This window comes from Gossypium hirsutum, chromosome A07 (assembly GCF_007990345.1).
Source record: "Gossypium hirsutum isolate 1008001.06 chromosome A07, Gossypium_hirsutum_v2.1, whole genome shotgun sequence".
In the NCBI taxonomy this organism is placed as follows: Eukaryota; Viridiplantae; Streptophyta; class Magnoliopsida; order Malvales; family Malvaceae; genus Gossypium; species Gossypium hirsutum.
The window spans coordinates 5420709-5438612 of record NC_053430.1 but is presented as its reverse complement, the minus strand read 5'-3'; the positions used below and the strand labels follow the sequence as shown (position 1 = coordinate 5438612).

At 34.1% G+C, this 17904-nt stretch overlaps 2 protein-coding genes and 1 long non-coding RNA gene across 5 annotated transcripts; 2 read left to right on the top strand and 1 right to left on the bottom strand.

Moving 5' to 3' along the window:
- Positions 1–1983: 1983 nt before the first annotated feature.
- Positions 1984–5214, top strand: LOC107913174 (putative glycerol-3-phosphate transporter 1). The gene is made up of 3 exons (XM_016841667.2): positions 1984–2155; positions 3086–4146; positions 4317–5214. Exons 2-3 carry the CDS (start codon positions 3141–3143, stop codon positions 4880–4882), a joined length of 1572 nt encoding a protein of 523 aa, XP_016697156.2. The 5' UTR covers positions 1984–2155; positions 3086–3140; the 3' UTR covers positions 4883–5214.
- A 337-nt stretch (positions 5215–5551) lies between these two features.
- On the top strand, positions 5552–16083 carry LOC107911089 (E3 ubiquitin protein ligase RIN2). 3 transcript variants are annotated; one of them, XR_005930244.1, is made up of 14 exons: positions 5552–5719; positions 6232–6624; positions 7170–7247; positions 11470–11556; positions 11661–11782; positions 12392–12488; positions 12650–12752; positions 13362–13519; positions 13622–13759; positions 13839–13906; positions 13996–14190; positions 14915–15284; positions 15481–15729; positions 15829–16083. XR_005930244.1 is itself a non-coding variant. In XM_041117310.1 (13 exons), exons 2-13 carry the CDS (start codon positions 6391–6393, stop codon positions 15538–15540), a joined length of 1710 nt encoding a protein of 569 aa, XP_040973244.1. In that variant the 5' UTR covers positions 5552–5719; positions 6232–6390; the 3' UTR covers positions 15541–16083. The 3 variants fall into 3 exon arrangements, 2 of the variants coding, with proteins under 2 accessions (XP_040973244.1, XP_040973245.1); XM_041117310.1 differs by having other exon boundaries at positions 15481–16083; XM_041117311.1 differs by lacking the exon at positions 7170–7247 and having other exon boundaries at positions 15481–16083.
- LOC121232018 (uncharacterized) lies at positions 7204–8469 on the bottom strand. Its single transcript, XR_005930245.1, has 2 exons — positions 7894–8469; positions 7204–7556 (listed from the first exon to the last, which is right to left on the bottom strand). It is a non-coding gene; the product is annotated as an uncharacterized lncRNA (long non-coding RNA).
- Positions 16084–17904: the final 1821 nt, after the last annotated feature.

Genomic DNA, 17904 nt, shown 5'->3' with positions numbered 1-17904 from the left:
GTCAAGGATTGGTCACTCAAGCTGGATTCCATATTTTAATAAAAGATTAACAATTTATTTATTTTTATCAATAACTCCCAATATAAAACTTTTAGCTTCCAATTTTATTAGCCAAAGACTATCTAAATTGGATTAGAAATTGCGGTTGCTTGTTTTGATTCGAAAAAATTTGAAAAAAGAAAATTTTAAATTAATCAAATTGAATTTTTCGAGTCAAGTAGAATACGTAGTTTGAATTTCAAATTTGAATCGAATTAAATTATATATTTTTAATAACAAATTTACGTAAATAAACAAATTAGTTTCTCAATAAAAATTACAAAAGATATTCAAAATAGATTTTAAAATTTAAAATATTTTTAAAAATTTCAAAATTTATATTTTTTAAAAATTATAAAAAAATTTTAAGAAAATTCTAAAGAATATATAAAAATTTTAAAAATATTCTAAAATAATAATTTTAGGAGCTAAATAAATTAATTAATGATTCAAAATTATCATATTAGTATCTTATTTTCTTTTTCTTAATTTGCTTTAATTTTTTTTAAATATATATAATTTTAAATTTATATTATCTAACATAAAATTAGTTATTCTATAATAAAATTTCAAATTGACATGTTTAATTTTTTTAATTTAATTTAAATAATTTTATCCAATTCGATTAAAAGTTAAATTAAATTAAATTAATAAAATAAAATTTATCAACTTAATTATTTTAAAAAAAATTTATTCAAATAGATTCGATGTACCCTCTGTCGGCCAGTAAAGACAGTGACAGGGACAGGCAGCCCGAAGGAATACAAGGTTGGCCGAGTACTATGTCCAGTTCCACTTGTATTAAGATCCTAAACACAATACAATCATGCCATGTAATTTCTCCAAAATCCGACATGGCAGTTGTGGGTCCCAACCTCGAAAGAAGGATGAGGATATACGCCTCTCAGAATAATTCTTCTCGGATATGCGAATATGCTTTTCCGACTCCATCCGCCATTTCCATCATTTAACTCTCGCCCTCACGTGGATTGACGGAAATATCCTCCCTTGTTTCCCACAAATCACCCTTTCGCCATTTTCCTTATTTTTTGACCGCTGTGACCCAATTGACCCTATCCTCAAAGCAAATTGAAGCCTCAAAAAAAGCACGTTGTGGTTGGATTTGTTTATTTATTTCATACCCCGTCCCTATTGGTTTGACAAATATTTTTTTCTCCGAAAGGTTCCACATTTTTCATACGTGAAGAGTTGAATAACCTACATTATTTATACTTATCCTTCCTTCTTTGCTTGATTCTCAATTTCAGGGTTTAGTCCTTGTAGTCCCTCTCAAAAGAAGACGTCTCAATTTTTTCAAACCCCCCTGGCCCCTGCCTTTATATTCGTTATTATGTATTAGGATGTGCAAAAGGAGAAATCGCATTGGTAGCCAATTTAATGGCTTAGAATACTGAAAAAGAAAAGCATAAAAAGAGAAATAGTAGCCACTGAAGTTGAGCTGCTTTTTATTTTATGGTGATAAGGAAATTAAATTTCACTTTCATTTTCATTTTTTTTTTTTGCAATTTATGCATGCATACTCAATTTCTTGCCTTAGATTTAATTGCAAAATTAGAAATTTTAGATTAAGAAGTCAAGTAAATTTATAGGGGACAAAATAACATTTTATCAATATTTTTGGGAGTCTAAATGACAATTTTATCAAATTTTATATGCAAATATAGAATCTCATTCCAATTGATAATTAACTTAATAAAAATTCAACTACTGACCTTTTTTAGTAGTGGGAATTGGGACCACAAAGACTTTGCCTTCGCTTTTTTAATAATGCTTGGCCAGTACGTTCTGATGAGGGACAATTATGTCAGTTTAATAAAAATGAGGTGGATCTAATAAACGAGGAAGTAGAATACTAATAGGAAAATAAGTAAGGGTATATTTGACAATTCAATTGTTTAAATTATTATTTATGCCAAGTTTTGGAGTCCTCCCTCCCGCTGCACTTGGAGCTTGAAAATCCGTGACTTTGACAACCGGGGAAAAGAAGAAGATAAAAAACAGAGAAGAGAAACAATAGAAGAGAATTTTTAGGAAAAAGAAAGAGAGAAATCAAAGGCAATAGCATAGCAATCTAGTGACGTCAACTAAGCTCGAGGTAACGATCCTTTTGCTTCCTGCTGTATTTTCCTTAATGTATCTGTTTCGTCAATATTGAAGCTGTAATTCTTGTAAACTTGTTTTTTTTTATATATATATATACTAATTTTCTGGGTTCTTTGAGATTGCTTTGGCGTTAATGTTGAGGGGAACTCCCCAGGATGGAAATTTGACCATTTGGGTTTTATTTTTATTTGGAATGGTCAAAATTATCATTGGAAACTCTGGATACCTGTTTCTTGGCGATTCTCTGTTTTTTTTCCATGTGGATTCTGTATCGACACCTGCGTTTGATGGTGTTTTGTTTGCTTTTTTAGCTGCCGTTTTTATGAACCTGTTGGATTTTTTTAAGATTCCATTGAATCCTCTGCTACGTTGCATCATTATTTGTTATGGAACTAATTTTGCTTCGGTTACAATCTATTTCATGGGTCCAGTTAATATTCGATGTTAAATTTGAGACTGTTTCATGATTCAAAGCAATAACTGCAATTGGGGTCTTTTCTTTACTGAAGACAAGGAATATCGTTTCTTTTATAAGTTTCTAATTGAAGGACTTGTTTCCACTTTGAAACTTTATTGAATTTTGACTAGAATTTCATGGACTTTTCCAGCACAGTATCTCAACTTTAGGAACTTGATATTGTTATATTTCTGGGGATTCTGAATTTTTAGCAGCATCTCAATTAATTTCTAGGAGCCTTATCAACAGTATAACCTATTTTCAACCATTTGACGAATTTTAACTATTTCTGATTGATACCCGATCAAGTATTCTCTCTTTGTTTGATTTGATTTAGAAATTTATTTATTTGTTGCTTTTTCTTTTCATTAAGTTCTGTTTTTAATTGAGTAATTATTACTTTGGAATTGTATATCAAATAACAATCTAACGTAGCTTATTGGCTGTCTGATTTTGGTGTACCAGGGGAAGTTGGAGCTCTACTTGGTCTTTTTCTTTTATTTGGGGGGAATCAAAATATATGGGTTCAGAACATGAATTGCCAGCTGATAGAAGTTATAGCAAGCCTCTTGGAATTCGATTCTTGGAATACATTAAGAAAGCGAAGCTTTCCTATGAAAGTCATCAAGCCATTGTCTTGATTGTAACATTTTTCGCATACGCTAGCTATCATGCGACGAGGAAAACCACCAGCATTGTCAAGAGTGCCCTTGATCCCCAATCATCTGATGTAGGCTTGAAGTTCCCGTGGAGGATAACATACCTTAGTGCTCCAGAAAGCAAAGGACTTTCATGGGTTCTAGGAGATGGTTGGGCGCCCTTTAATGGATCCGATGGGACGGCCTTGCTTGGTCAACTTGATGTGGCCTTTCTTTCAGTATATGCTTTAGGAATGTACTTCTCTGGACACATGGGTGATAGAATGAACCTAAGGATCTTTCTGACAGTGGGAATGGTTGGAACTGGCTTGTTTACTTCACTATTTGGTGCTGGGTATTGGGCTAAAATCCATAGCTTTTATTACTACCTGATAGTGCAAATGATTGCTGGGTTATTTCAATCGACGGGATGGCCTTCGGTTGTTGCAGTAGTTGGTAAATGGTTTGGGAAGAAGAAGAGAGGGCTGATTATGGGTATATGGAATGCTCACACATCTGTTGGGAACATTACTGGTTCTTTGATTGCTTCAGCACTATTGAGCTATGGATGGGGTTGGTCCTTTGTTGTGCCAGGTCTGCTTATTGCTTTCATGGGCTTGGTGGTTTTCTTTTTTCTGCCTGTTAGTCCCGAATCAGTCGGTGCTTATAGAGAAGAAGATGAAGTGGATTCACTTAGGAAGAATGAAGAGGAAGAGGGAGTTACGGAGCCTCTATTGGGCTCAAATACTGAGCTCAAGGAAAAAGCTGTAGGGTTCATTGAGGCTTGGAAAATTCCTGGGGTTGCTCCTTTTGCTTTCTGCCTCTTCTTTGCCAAATTGGTCGCTTACACATTTCTCTATTGGCTTCCATACTACATTAGCCATACAGGTATTCTTCTTTATTTCCTTCTCCTATGCATTTCTCTATTGTAGTTTTGAATGCTGTTGATAGATATTGTGTTATACCATTTGGATATATGGTATTCCTTTAAACATGCTAAACTTGGCTGTCTATAGATGATTCATTTCTGATTAGCCTTTCTTTATTTGATCTTGCAGCGATTGAGGGTAAATATTTATCCAATGAGGCGGCTGGAAACTTGTCGACATTTTTTGATATTGGAGGGGTGCTTGGAGGAATCTTAGCTGGACACATTTCTGATCGTCTAGATGCGAGAGCCATAACTGCGGCAACTTTTATGTATTGTGCTATCCCTGCTCTCTATTTCTACCGTAGTTACGGACACGTTTCCTTGGTCATGAATGTAGCTCTCATGTTCATCTGCGGAATGTTCGTAAATGGCCCCTATGCTCTTATAACAACTGCTGTCTCGGCAGACCTGGGAACACACAGTTCATTAAGAGGGAGCTCCAAGGCATTGGCAACCGTAACAGCAATCATAGATGGAACAGGTTCTGTTGGTGCTGCAATCGGACCATTATTAACTGGTTACATCTCTGCCGAGAGTTGGAGCGCGGTTTTCACAATGCTCATGGGAGCAGCACTAGTTGCAGGGCTACTGTTGACAAGGCTTGTAGTGGCCGAGGTGGCAGCTAGGATATCCGAATCAAGGTCACAAGGAGGATCACAAACACGATCTGAAGCTCCAGAACTGGATGTATGATTGATTTTGTAGGGGCAACATAAGCTCCACCTGTATAAATAGTGTGTGATTTCATATTTTTCTTTGCTGTAGTTATAAAATGAAGAGAGGAAAAGCTTTCATTATGACTTGGCAAGGAGAAGATTTTTTTAGCCTTCTCCATGATTCTAGTTATGATTACTATGGAGTTTTTTTTTTTTTTATTATAGGAATTATTTGGAGGGAGAAGTTGGAGTAAAAGAAAATAGAAGAGTAATGAGAGAGTATTTTCTCTGCCAATCTGTATGTACATTCTGTATGTTACACTATATTAATTGATGAAGGCATCATTCAATCCTGTTGCTTATTAAAAACTTCACCTCTACTTTTGGCATATCCTCGCCAGTTTTTTGCACTTGATTTTGGATAATAATGTAAACATTGAAGTTATTCTTGATATAATCTTTTAAACTACTTATAATTTCTTCTAAACCCATAAATAAATAAATTTACGCTATCTTATATTAACTTTTTTTAATTAATTGAGCACGATGTTGCTCAGTTTTTTCTTAAAAGTTATTTCATTTTCAGGGCATATACAAATAAATAAATATATTAAGAAACTATTATTAATTGTTTTAGGTAAAGAATTTTATTTTTTAAATAATTTTTACTATTTTCTTCTCTTAAATTAAAAATAAAAATTATTAATAATAGGATGACGAGTTTTTCTTCTTCTTCTTTTTTTTCTTGCGTTTCCCGCAAAAAATAACTGCTCGTTTTATTCTCAGATTTTTCTTTAAAGAAAGGGAAAGAAATTGTCGGTGAATTGCGAAAACTCGTCATAGCATTTTCTTCATCTTCTTTAGATCGAATCAGGTTTCGTGTTCTTTTCATCCTATATATCTTTTATTCACTTAAAATATCTATAAATTCTTACATTTAGCTTCTCGAATCTATCAATTCTTGATCTTTATGGAAAAAAATTTAATATCTCCAATTCAATAAATGTTCTTGCTACAATTTCCGTTCAGTGCCCTAATTTTATTTGGTCCTCCATATTCTTTCGGTTTTCAGTTTTTATTTGTGGCAATCAGGATGAGATTTTTTATGAATGTTAAATGGTATAAACTTCTTCTTTGATTGTAATATAAATCATTCCCTGAATATAATTTTGCTTTTTCTTGGTGGTCATTCAATATAGTTATGCTTTATATGGTGGCTGTTTCATATTCCATCTACATATGTCTTCTTTAAAAGGAACCAATTAATGAGATAAGAAAAGGATATGATCTTTTAGAAGCTGAAAATTCGTCATTAAAAAATTCAAGAAATTCTACTATTTGTTCTTTTTTCCCCTTTTGTTGGTTATATTGGGCATGTTTTTTCAGGTTCGTATGGTTGCAAAGTAGCCTCAGTAATTGACTTCATTACCATTGATTGTGCCAATTTCGAAGTTTGCTATTATTGCCCAGTGATTAGTTATGTTTAGTTGGTTCTAATGAAAATCAGCAAGTTCGTTTTTGGTGGAAAAGTTGTGTTTGTCACCAATGGGTGTGAACTACTTGGTGATCTCAGTGTTCTCTACAGCTTTAAGCTTTATAGCTCTTCAACTTCGGACAGAATTTTCACTACTTCAAACTGATGGGTTAATTACTGAGAATTTTATTCATACGGAAAATGTCAACCATGTACCTGAGCTTCTTTTGGGTTCTTACTCCATCATGGCTCTGCTGGCAAATTTTGTGCTCAATGTATTTATTCTAGTCATCCTTACTCTAAAGGTTAGTTTAGTCTGTTTCCACGAGCCTTTAAGTATTAATGATTTTGAAATTTTGAATTTATAATGAGAGCTGATAACTGTTATCTGTCTTAAGACATTACTCTGATATGAAGCAGCTATATGCTGAGATAGTTTTGCAAGGTAAATGACGTTGTCAAAATTATTTATTACATTGGAAGAATCATTTGAAACTCTGAACACTCTGAAACCAGATTGATACTTTGATTCCAAGTCCTGGCTATAAACAAAACCTGTGGAAATGTGAAGCATATATGTCACTTTCTGATAATTGTTTGAAGTTCTCATGATTCGATTTACAAGTGCTCCATGTCTGAAATTATGAAAATGAACTTCAGCTAGGTTCTTGCTAATTAGTGGGCTTTTGATATCCATTTCCTAAGTAAATTTTTTTTGAGCTTTGATGAAATAGGCAGGTTCATTTTGGAGTTCATATATCTAAGAGTAATTATTTATTGTGATAGTAAATTTATGCCGTCTTACTTTAACCTTGTTTCACTCTTTGGCGGTTCCTTCTTCCATGTGCAGACTGTATTCTTTGGTCAGTTATACTCTTCAGAAATTCGGAAATTAATAGAACGCATTATCAACTATGTTATCTACAAGGTAAATGTTTTAACTGATTTAAACAATATTAACCTGTAATGGATGGTTTCCTGGATTTCTGATATGTTTAGTCTGTGTACAGGCCAATTTTGGCCCACCCCCAAAACCCAACTAACCTACCCTAACTAAACAAACCCAACGGGCCAACAAAAATAAACCCTAGCCCAAATCAAAAAATGACAGAAACCCTAGCAGCCCTATGCCCATGTGCGCCGCTCAGTCTCGTCTGCCCCCCAGCATTGCATGCGCGCCCTCGCCCCCACGACGCCCATACCGTCTGACACTTCCACCACCAACACCGGCTATACCCTGCAAACACAAACAACAAGAAACATCAGCAACAACAGAGGCCAAGTAGCAGAAAAAACAAGAGCAAAAAGACAAAAAATAGAAAATAAAAGTATTGTAACTTGGCTTTAAAAGCCAGAACCTGGTCATTGAAATTTCTGGGTCCCTTTTTTGGAGAAAAGCTTTTTACACACATCAGTAAAAAATCAAGAAAACAAAATCAAGAAAGGTTGATTTTAGTCTCTACTTGTTCGGTTTCTTTTTGTTCAATTTATATTTTTTATCTTTTTATTTTCATTACAAATCTATTTTAAATAGAAAAATCAATAAAAAGAAAACAAAAAGAGGAGAACCTTACCCGAACGCCCCGTGGTCGGCCATCGAAATTCTCCTCTCCGTCGCTGAAGTCGATTTCAAGAGAGAAAAATGGGTCTTTCTTTCATATATCATTTTTTTGAGGGGGGTTTTGAGGAGGCTCGGTTTTCAAATTCTTTAAACGGAGGTGAAAAACCCTCCTTTTCACTTGCCTTCAACCACCGTCCATGGTGGCCTTAACGGCAGTGGCGATGATGGGTATGAAGCCCTAGCCAAAAAGAGAGAAATGGGGGAGAAAAGGGGAAGGAGAGAAAGCAAAAAGCTTTCTATTTTCTTTAAAAAAAAGGGCTGGAAACAAAAAATAAAAAAGGGGGTTTTAAGTTTTTTTAAAAAAAAAAATAAGCCTGCACTTTAACCCATTTATCAGGCCTAATATGTGCCTTTTAATTGAAAATGGGGGAATTGTGCATTAGGTCCTTCCCATTTGCGCAAACATTCAATCATGCCTCATTTATTTCATTTCTTTTTAATTTGGCTTTGACACTTATGTATATTAGCATTTCGGTCCCATTTCTTTTTATTTTATTATTTTCGCCCCAAATTTCTGTCTAGAGTTCAAATTAGCCCCTTTTCGTCCTTTTCTTTTATATTTTCTTTTATTATTTAACATTATGGTATTATAATTGTATTTTATTTTCTTGCATATTATTTACTATTATTATTATCACCTTCATTCCATTATTATTATTGCTATTGCTTTTTTTTGTTGTTTATATTTTTATTTATATTATTATTAGTATCATTATTATTATTATTATCTCCATTACTATTATTATTATTATTATTATTATTCTCTTGTTATATTACTATTATTGTTATATTATTATTACAACTATTTTTCTTACTATTATTATTACTACAACTATTATTACTATGATTATATTTTCTTTTTATACCCATTTGCTTATTACCTCATTGATTTTATATCATTACTATTATAATAATTATTATCATTACTTTTCATCGTTATATATATTTTTTCTTTTCTCTGTTTTATTACTATTATTAATATCATTATTAATATTATTTTATTTCTATTTTTATTTTTATTAACATATTTTTTTTACCATATTATTATTTCCTTTTTTATACATATCATTATTGATATTAACATATACTATTATTATTAATGTACTATTATTTTCTATTTATTACTATTATATTTATTACTATTATTAATATATATATTTTTTTCTTTTCTTTAGTGCTATCACTATTATTATATTATTCATCTTATTAATGTACTGTTACTATTTCCCACTTAGCTATTATTACTATTATTATTTTTACTATTATAATTATTATTAATCTTTTATTATTCTCTTACATTGCTTGTTTGTCTTACTCCTCTATTTCTGATCTCATCATTCTTACTATGCATTTATTTTTATTCTGTTATGTTCATTGATATCGAAATTCATATTTGTTTGCTCATTTTTCGCTATTCCACTTTACCACGAATTTATATTAATTACCCAACAAAAACAATTCTTTCATAAAAGCAATATTTCGCGTTAGGAAAGTTCGAGAAAACGTGCCCTAACGTGCTGGGTTTCGATTCCTCGTTCGACCAAATGGCCAAATACCCTTTTAAACTTTCAATAATAAAGGCAATATTTCGTATTTAGAAAATTCGAGAAAACGTGCCCTAACGTGCTGGGTTTCGATTCCTCGTTCGACCAAATGGCCAAATACCCTTTTAAACTTTCAATAATAAAGGCAATATTTCGTATTTAGAAAATTCGAAAAAATCGTGCCCTAACTTACTGAGCTTCAATTTTTCTCGCGTTGTTCCTAAATAATCGAATATCCTTTGAAATTTGAAATAAATGAGGTTTAAAAAAAATAATAAAAGGCAAGCTTACTCTCAAAAATACGAGGTGTCGTGTCCTAACTTACTGGATGTGACATCTTGTTAATTCGAGATAAGAAGGAATTTTTCATTTTGATTTATCCAAGTAATTTTTTTTTTAAAAAATAATGCAAATATAAAGAAGGATCGTATTTTTAAATTCTTTTCGAGTTTTTTAATTTTCGACATAAATACATTAAATAATCAACTAAGGTACCAATTTTGGGCGTGTCGAGGGTGCTAATCATTCCTCGTGCGTAACCGACTCCCGAACCCTTTTTTCTGAATTTCGTAGACCAAAATCGTTATTTTAATAAAAATTAAATCGTTTATTAAAAACAGCCACTCTTCGAGGTGACCCGATCACACCTCATCAAAAAAGATTGGTGGCGACTCCCACTTTCGTTTTCATTTTTCAAAACCCAAGTTGACCCCGTTTTCCGTCAAAAAAAATGGTGTCAACAGTCTGTATCTCCTTAAGGCATATGAACACGCTATTTCCTTCTTTCTTCTTAAGAGAGTATGGTTATGGAGAGTAAATTTGATGATGCAGAAAACTGACAGAGATGACGGTGCTTAGGGCATATTTAAATTGAGGAAGTTCTTGGTGCTCTTGGTCAAAGGTTTAATTGAAGATTTGATTGTGAATAGTTACATTTTATTGGACAGGCAAATGCTTAAGTTTTTCTAGGGTTTTAACACAACTATTAGTACTTTAATGAGGAATAGATGCTTTTTGAGTTGATGAGTATTGGTCACTTGTATCAGAATGTCATCATATTGGGCTTCTTGATGGCTGGAGACCACCTGGTGAACATTGAACTACCAGCTGTTGTGAATTATTTTTGGTCTGGCTCACCATTCGGATTCCTGAGACAGTATTCAGGATAAGGTCCCCTTGTTCAATTATATTTGGTTTCTTGAGGAAGTATATTAAATTGCTGAAGTTAGGTTTGTACAATTCGTGATGACTAACTTTGATCACCATTTATTTTCTCACCAAATAAGAATAGTATCTTTCCCTTGGTCATGGCTCATCTCAAGGGCCACTTTGTGGTCAACCTTAGATATGCTGAATGCTGATGGTTTTGCAATATGATGGATACACCAAAGGATGGGTGGATTGTAAACTTCATTGTTTGTGTGAGGGTGTAAGAGAACTCTTTATTTTTGTTATAATGCATAAGGAATATTTCTTTGACTAAAGGATTGGATGGAAGATGCATATGGACAAAATGAGGATATACGTGGTTTTCAGAGAATGGCAACCTAGTCAGTAGAATAAAGAGAAAGGAAAGAGAGGAAAGCCCCTTGAGGAAGAAGAAGATCAATTTACACTTCTTTGATTAAATTATCAGTCTGTTTGCTTGTAGAAACCTCATGGTCCTCATGGATATATTACAGGAAATCAGCATACCATCCCCAAGATTTTTTTTTCTAGCACTGTATCTGTAGTGTATGACAATAGGTACTGCTGTATTGCCAGCTGAATTGATTAATTGAACTAAATATGTTGTGTGGGTTGGCATAAGTTGTTTGTGATTGAATTGCTGATACTTTCTTAAGGTGAAACTAAGTCAGGATTGAAATTGGTAAATATTTGGGACCATTTTCATCTTAAGTTCTCTTGACATGCTTTTAAGGTTTTTTCTTTCCTCTTCTTTCTTTTCGCTAATTCTGATATGTATATTGGTGGATATTGCACAGGGGACCTTTTTACCATTAGTTATTCCACCAACAATAATCCAAGCAGGTCTTTGGTTAATCTGGTTGACTGTTAAATGTTGTCTAAAGGTATACTATTTGTGATGGAAATCTTGTTTTTAGCTGAGGATGGAAGAGATTGAATTTGAATTGCTTCTTATGTATCCTAACATTTTCTTGAGCACACACTACAGATGTTTCAAGCTTTGGGCAGGGATAGACTTGAGCATTTGAATGCATCTCCTTCTGTTACACCGTGGGCATACTTCCGTGTCTTTTCAGTGTTTCTCTTTGTCCTATCTTTCAGTTTCTTCTGGTATTGCTCTATGTCTTGTACTTTTGTGAATTAGGAAATACATCCATAAACAACATCCCTTCTTTTTCTTTTCGTTTTTTTAAAATTACCATAGAATGAATAGCATTATCATACTTTTAGAATGCATGGCAGCATTAGAACTCAAAGGCTATAATGATGTTAGTTATTTTTTAATAGGAATATGAATTCTGTTGTTGATGCCTCTATTTTGGTGGCTGGGACTTACTGCCACTCTGAACACCAAAAGAAGAATAGAAAGATGAGTTTGAAAATATTATTGAAGCCTGTACAGTATTTTGAAGTTATCTTACACAAATAACCTTATTTATCGGATAGGTCCTAACACTAAAGTGCCTTAAAGTAAATAGTAGCTTCAGAATTGTACTTCTTTGTTTCTATCTGTCTAAACTCAATAGTGCCTTTAGAGTGCAATTCCATGACGTTAATTTTGGTGATTCTAAGCTTCAGGCAAACAGTGTAGTACAAAAACTTGTTCCTGAGTTGCGGGTAGTGGAGTTTCTACTTTTTATAATTTGGAAGAAGGCAGTTTGGCTTCGCACAAGTTCATAAATATGTGAAATATACTTGTTTTTTTGTGGGTGCACTCAGGATAGGGCTGAGCTTTGTGCTATTCAAAACACTGAATCCGTCTATGTTTCTGCTGTTGTTTTTTGAGCCTCTCAGTATTACTTTTGAGACCTTGCAGGTATGCTTGATATATACATGTGCAGTTTTTATGATAAATGCAATCATTCTTGAAGTTATGTAACACTTTTTTTTGATAAAGTTGTATAATACTATTATTCAGTGAAAATATTGGATCCTGGTTTGATTAGGTGGCTTTGTTATATATGGTATTCTATACAGGCAATTTTGGTTCATGGGTTTCAGCTGCTTGAAATATCATTCCATGCAGTGGGCAACACTGTAGATTGCCAAAGATCAAAACTATTTGATTTATCAGTTGCAGGTATTTTTGCTCTTTTTTTTTTTGGTATGGATGTAAGTACTTTGTTTGTTGATAGGTTGGCTGGATGTTCTCATACTTGAAGGTTCTCTACTTTACAATGTCATTGACTTGAAGAGTTTTGTTTCCTGAGATTGCTAAGCAAGTGAGCAATAAATCAAAGGGATTTCATTGTATTGTTCTCATTATATTATCATCTCCATTCTCATTAACATAATCCTTGTTACTCTAGTTTTTCATATATACTAGGTAAGGACATATGAATAAATGGAGAAAGCTGAGGCACCTGTTCTTGTATTTGAGAATTTGATCTATTCTTCAGTATCTATACGACTTGGAGCTATTATGTTCAAGTCTTTCAGATTGCAACATTTTATGCCTTCTGGTTATTTGCAAATTCGTTCGTGCTTCTAGTTAAAATTTTTCTAGGCTTGCAGGTTTCATCTTAAGTTCTTTGCATTCCTTTACTATGTGACATTTTCCCCCTTTTAGAATGATTGCTATTTTCTTATTTATTATCTGGCTGAAAAGGGTGAGGTTCCTTGTTGTTAGCCTTCTGTTTGTTCCCTGCACTTTCTTCCTCTTATTTTCTTTTGACGATTGTACCTACAGGTTCGTTTTGGGAATGGAAGGGCATTCTTATTCGCAATCTAGGTTTCTTCCTTGACTTGGCAACACTGATAATGGCAGTTGGCCATTATGTGCTTATTTGGTGGCTTCATGGCATGGCATTCCATCTAGCAGATGCAGTTCTTTTCTTGAATATACGCGTAAATATTCCATTGTATTTGGAGCATTTTACAGCCCAATATTGATAATTTGACATCCCAATACATGTTCCTTCTGTTCACCAATTCAACTTTTTTGAGCAGGCATTGCTAACTGCAATTGTGAAACGAATAAAGGGATTTATCAAATTGAGAATGGCATTAGGTGCTCTTCATGCGGCACTTCCTGATGCAACATCTGCAGAGATACAGGCATATGATGATGAATGTGCCATATGTCGGGTATGCTTTTGTTTTTTTAATTGTTTCCTTTCTAGTTTCCATTGATTTCTTAATGTCTAACTAACTTTGCAAAGCTCAGGAATCTATGGCCAAGGCTAAAAAGCTTCATTGTAATCACCTTTTTCATCTTTCTTGCTTGAGATCTTGGTATGATTATATGCTACTATCAAATTCGGTTTGTGTATTTGCTATGTGTGCAGCTGAACCTAATGCTGGATATTAATATACCATGCCAGGTTGGACCAAGGCTTAAATGAAGCTTACTCATGTCCAACGTGTAGAAAGCCACTTTTCCTGGGCAGAACTGAAAATGAGGTGAATTCCCGTCAAATAAATTCTGGACTTGATCGGCAAAATATGCCTGGTCACACTTTAGCTACCGGAGTATTCCCAAATCAAATGCAGAACCCAGTGGAGGGCAGCCCTTGGAGGTTTGGTTCCTTTAAATTAGTCTCCCTAGCTTGCCTTGAAATAACAGTGTGTTGTATTTTCATTTTGAACAATCATTTAATCTAGAAGTTAGTATTAAAGTATGATTCATTTAGTGCCCTGAGTATCACTGGAATTCTTTTGTTGTGCCTTGCATAGTTTATGGATTTTCTGTTAGTGAGGGTCAAAGGTGGTTTGCCCCAGCTTGTTTTGAAATAACCATGTGTTGTACCTTCTGTTTGAACAATCATTTAGAAGTTCAAATTGAGATGGGAAACTTTTACTCTTGATCCTGATTACAAAGGAATTCTTTTATTTTTTGGGTAATAAGTATTTCATTTATTGTTAGGTAGGATTAAACTGGTGGTCTGCCTCCTTTCTTTCTCAAGGAAGGAATTAATTTAGGTTTGGGGAATGGTAGGTGGGATTTTGATGGACTTCAACTCCATTAGCAGCAAACTGCTGCCCTACATCTGCTGCTGTTATCACTCCATATCCATGTCCTTAAAGAGAAAGGTTCCTCTGGTTTTAGAAAGAAGTAAATTGCATTGCCTGCATTATTTCTTCTGTTGATGCAGGAGTCAGAAGGGAGATGGCAACTTTCAGATGCCTAAGATATAATGTTTGTTGCAAACCCAAAATTGATTTTGGAAGTGAGTTGGAAATTATTGTTCTCTTTGTTGTTCTTCAGGATGCTTATTGATATATATTATTTGGTTTTTGTAGGAGTGCAGAACTGGATTCAGGATGGCTGCATTCTTGGCCAACCCAGAGTGTTGATGGAGCAGGTCCTTCTACCGGTGTTAGATCTGTTGGACTTGGGAGAGTTCATATGATGATGAGGCATCTTGCATCTGTCGGAGATACTGCTGTTGAACATACTGCTCGGAGCCCCTGGTCCATGAATCTGTCTCAGGCCGCTGCATCTGTTTCATCAGTTCCACCAAATGTCGGCGGAAGATACCCTGGAAATGCTGGCAGTTTACGTATGAGGACTACCCCAAGTACAGGAAATGGCAACATAGCAAACATACTTGCCATGACTGAGACTGTACGAGAGGTTTTGCCACATATCCCGGATGAGATGATTATTCAGGTATGGTTAGGATTCAATATGACAATTAAGATTTTTAGCTTGCAGATTTTACTTGGTTCAGTCGAGTGTGGTTTTTCATTTGTTAAAAGATAAAAGGAAAAGGAAAATTATTCGAGGGAAGGAACAGCTTAGCTAATTGAATTTATTGTTTATTATAATTATAAGAAATGATGTAATTTGACATTGGAAATTGCAGGACTTGCAGAGAACAAATTCTGTTACTGACACAGTGAATAATCTTCTTCTCCAAATGTGATGATGTGCTTTCTCCTTGGACACATGCTTCATCCATTCTAGTTCATTAACAAATATCCTGGTCTTTTAGCATATGTGATGCTGATGCCAATGGCAATGGCAACCTTTTTGAGGTTGTTGGGATCAGAAAATGGCCGGTCCTCTTGTATAAATATATGATGATGGTTGGTTGCGTGAATATGAAGGCAAGGTTAGTGAATCAGATGGTGTTATGGATAGAAAAGAAAGTATGAGAAGTTAACAGTTGTATTGGTTTTTGTTGTTGTTATTGTTTTAATTTGAAAAATAGAAGTTGGTCATTAGCAATGAGTACGAGGGTTGGCGTTGGTAATGCCATTCACATTGGTCTTGAATCTCGATCCCACCACAGCTGAAGCAGCAAAAGGAGAGAGAAAGAGAGAGAAAGGCGTACATTGTTTTGTTAGATGTTTGTATGAGAATGGTGGCAGTGGATCCGAAACTCTAACTTTTACTTTGGGTTTTAAGTAGTATTGTAACTACACCCACAAATTTAATAAAAATAAAGCAGACTTTTGATCTTGCATTTACAGAAATTCGATTAGTAGTACTTTTAACACACCTACAAGTTTATTTCCTATGTTTGAGAGTAGACTAGATTAGGCAGGGCTACAGGGTTGAAGTGGACAAGTTGGCAGTAAAAAAGGTAGTTTTGTCGACCCAAGATCCGGGGATTGTTAACAGTACGAAAAAAATCAGCGTAGTTATTGTAATAAATAAAATAGTGATTGTCGGTAATTGTTGTGGTGAATGTAGGAGGGGTGGTCATAAAAGCAGGCGACAATTGAATTGGAATTGCACTCCATATGGGAAAATGTTGCATTTTGTATTCCTCCATTACTGTTCTACTCTTGTCATTCGTGAATGTGCCTTTTTTGACTACATCCATCTCGTCTACAATTTTGCTTCACAAATCACTAAGCAATTAACACGAGTTACACGCACGCCAATGAAAATATATATATATACTTGCAATTAAAGTTTGATGGTGCTGCTGGAGCTCTCTCCTTTGGTAGGATTAAGGGTCTAAGTTTCTGGGGGCGGCATTTAGTTTCTTCTCATGCTCTTAGACAGTCAGTGTCACCCACAGCAATCATCTGCCTTTCATGCAATAGTCTGCCATTTATATTTATTCAAAATACCACCACAAGAAACATTTTACTTACCAACTAGATTTAATTCCGAATCCAATCATGTCTTGTCTATTCTTCTTCATCTTTGTGTGCCTGGCCATGCATGCATGCAATGCACGACATCTTGGAGTAGTCATGGACGACAATGATGTATCCAATAAGAAACATCTTTTTTCTACCAAGGTAAAACCTTTCTTCTCTCACTACTAATACCCTTAATTGATTTGTGTTTCTTATTTGGGATTTGTTATACATAATTGCAGGTAGTGGGAAGTGTTAAACGGCCGAACAAGGAGCAACCAACAGAAACATCACTTAAAAGCATAGTTTTCCGTGAGAGGAAGGGAAGAGAAGAAAGGTCAAAGACAGCAGTAGGTGTTTCAGCTTCGGCCAAGGAGTTGGATGACCGTTGTGGGTTTTTCTCTGATTATTCCAGACCTAGAACACGCCCTCCTTCTCATAATTGAACTGTTGCCTCCATTGTTATTACTTACACCATACTATTATTTGTTTTCTAAGCTCAGTTCTTATATGTAACTAACATATATAGCACGCCTGCACTGCCCCTCATTAACGTAATACTATTACTTTCCATTTTATTATTCACCATTACCCTTTCTTTTTTTTAATTAGCTCCTGCAAATGAGGGTGATGCTTAGGGCAACAATAGTCAATCACATAACTATAACTCCCATCTGAAATATGAATTTCGAAATCACATTTAAATTTTCTTTTTTTTTTTAAATCACCTCCAAATTTAATGACTTTTTTTTATATGTTTTCTAATTTACTCTTAAGTTCTAGGAGCCATTGATAATTAGGATGCCAACTTAAGTAATATTTGAATTATATAAACTTAAATACTTTTTAAAATTCATGTCTTATTTTTTTATATAATACTTAAAATTATCCATAATCTCTCTAATCTATGAATATGAGGATGATAATACGTTTCAACGCAGTCAAATCTATCTCTTCTTACTTTGACAACAATACCCATATCCATTGAATTAAGATATTAATAAATATGTAGAACTTTTATACGGTTTACGGATTAATTATTTCTTCCAAATTCTCTCACGAAAATATAGACTATTTTTGCTCATTTCTAAAAAATAAGCTTAATTTAATTGTGTTTTAAAGATTAAGTGAGCAGAAAATGGGATTAAATGTGAATAAATTTGGTTTACAAGATTGCCTCCAAATCCAAGGAT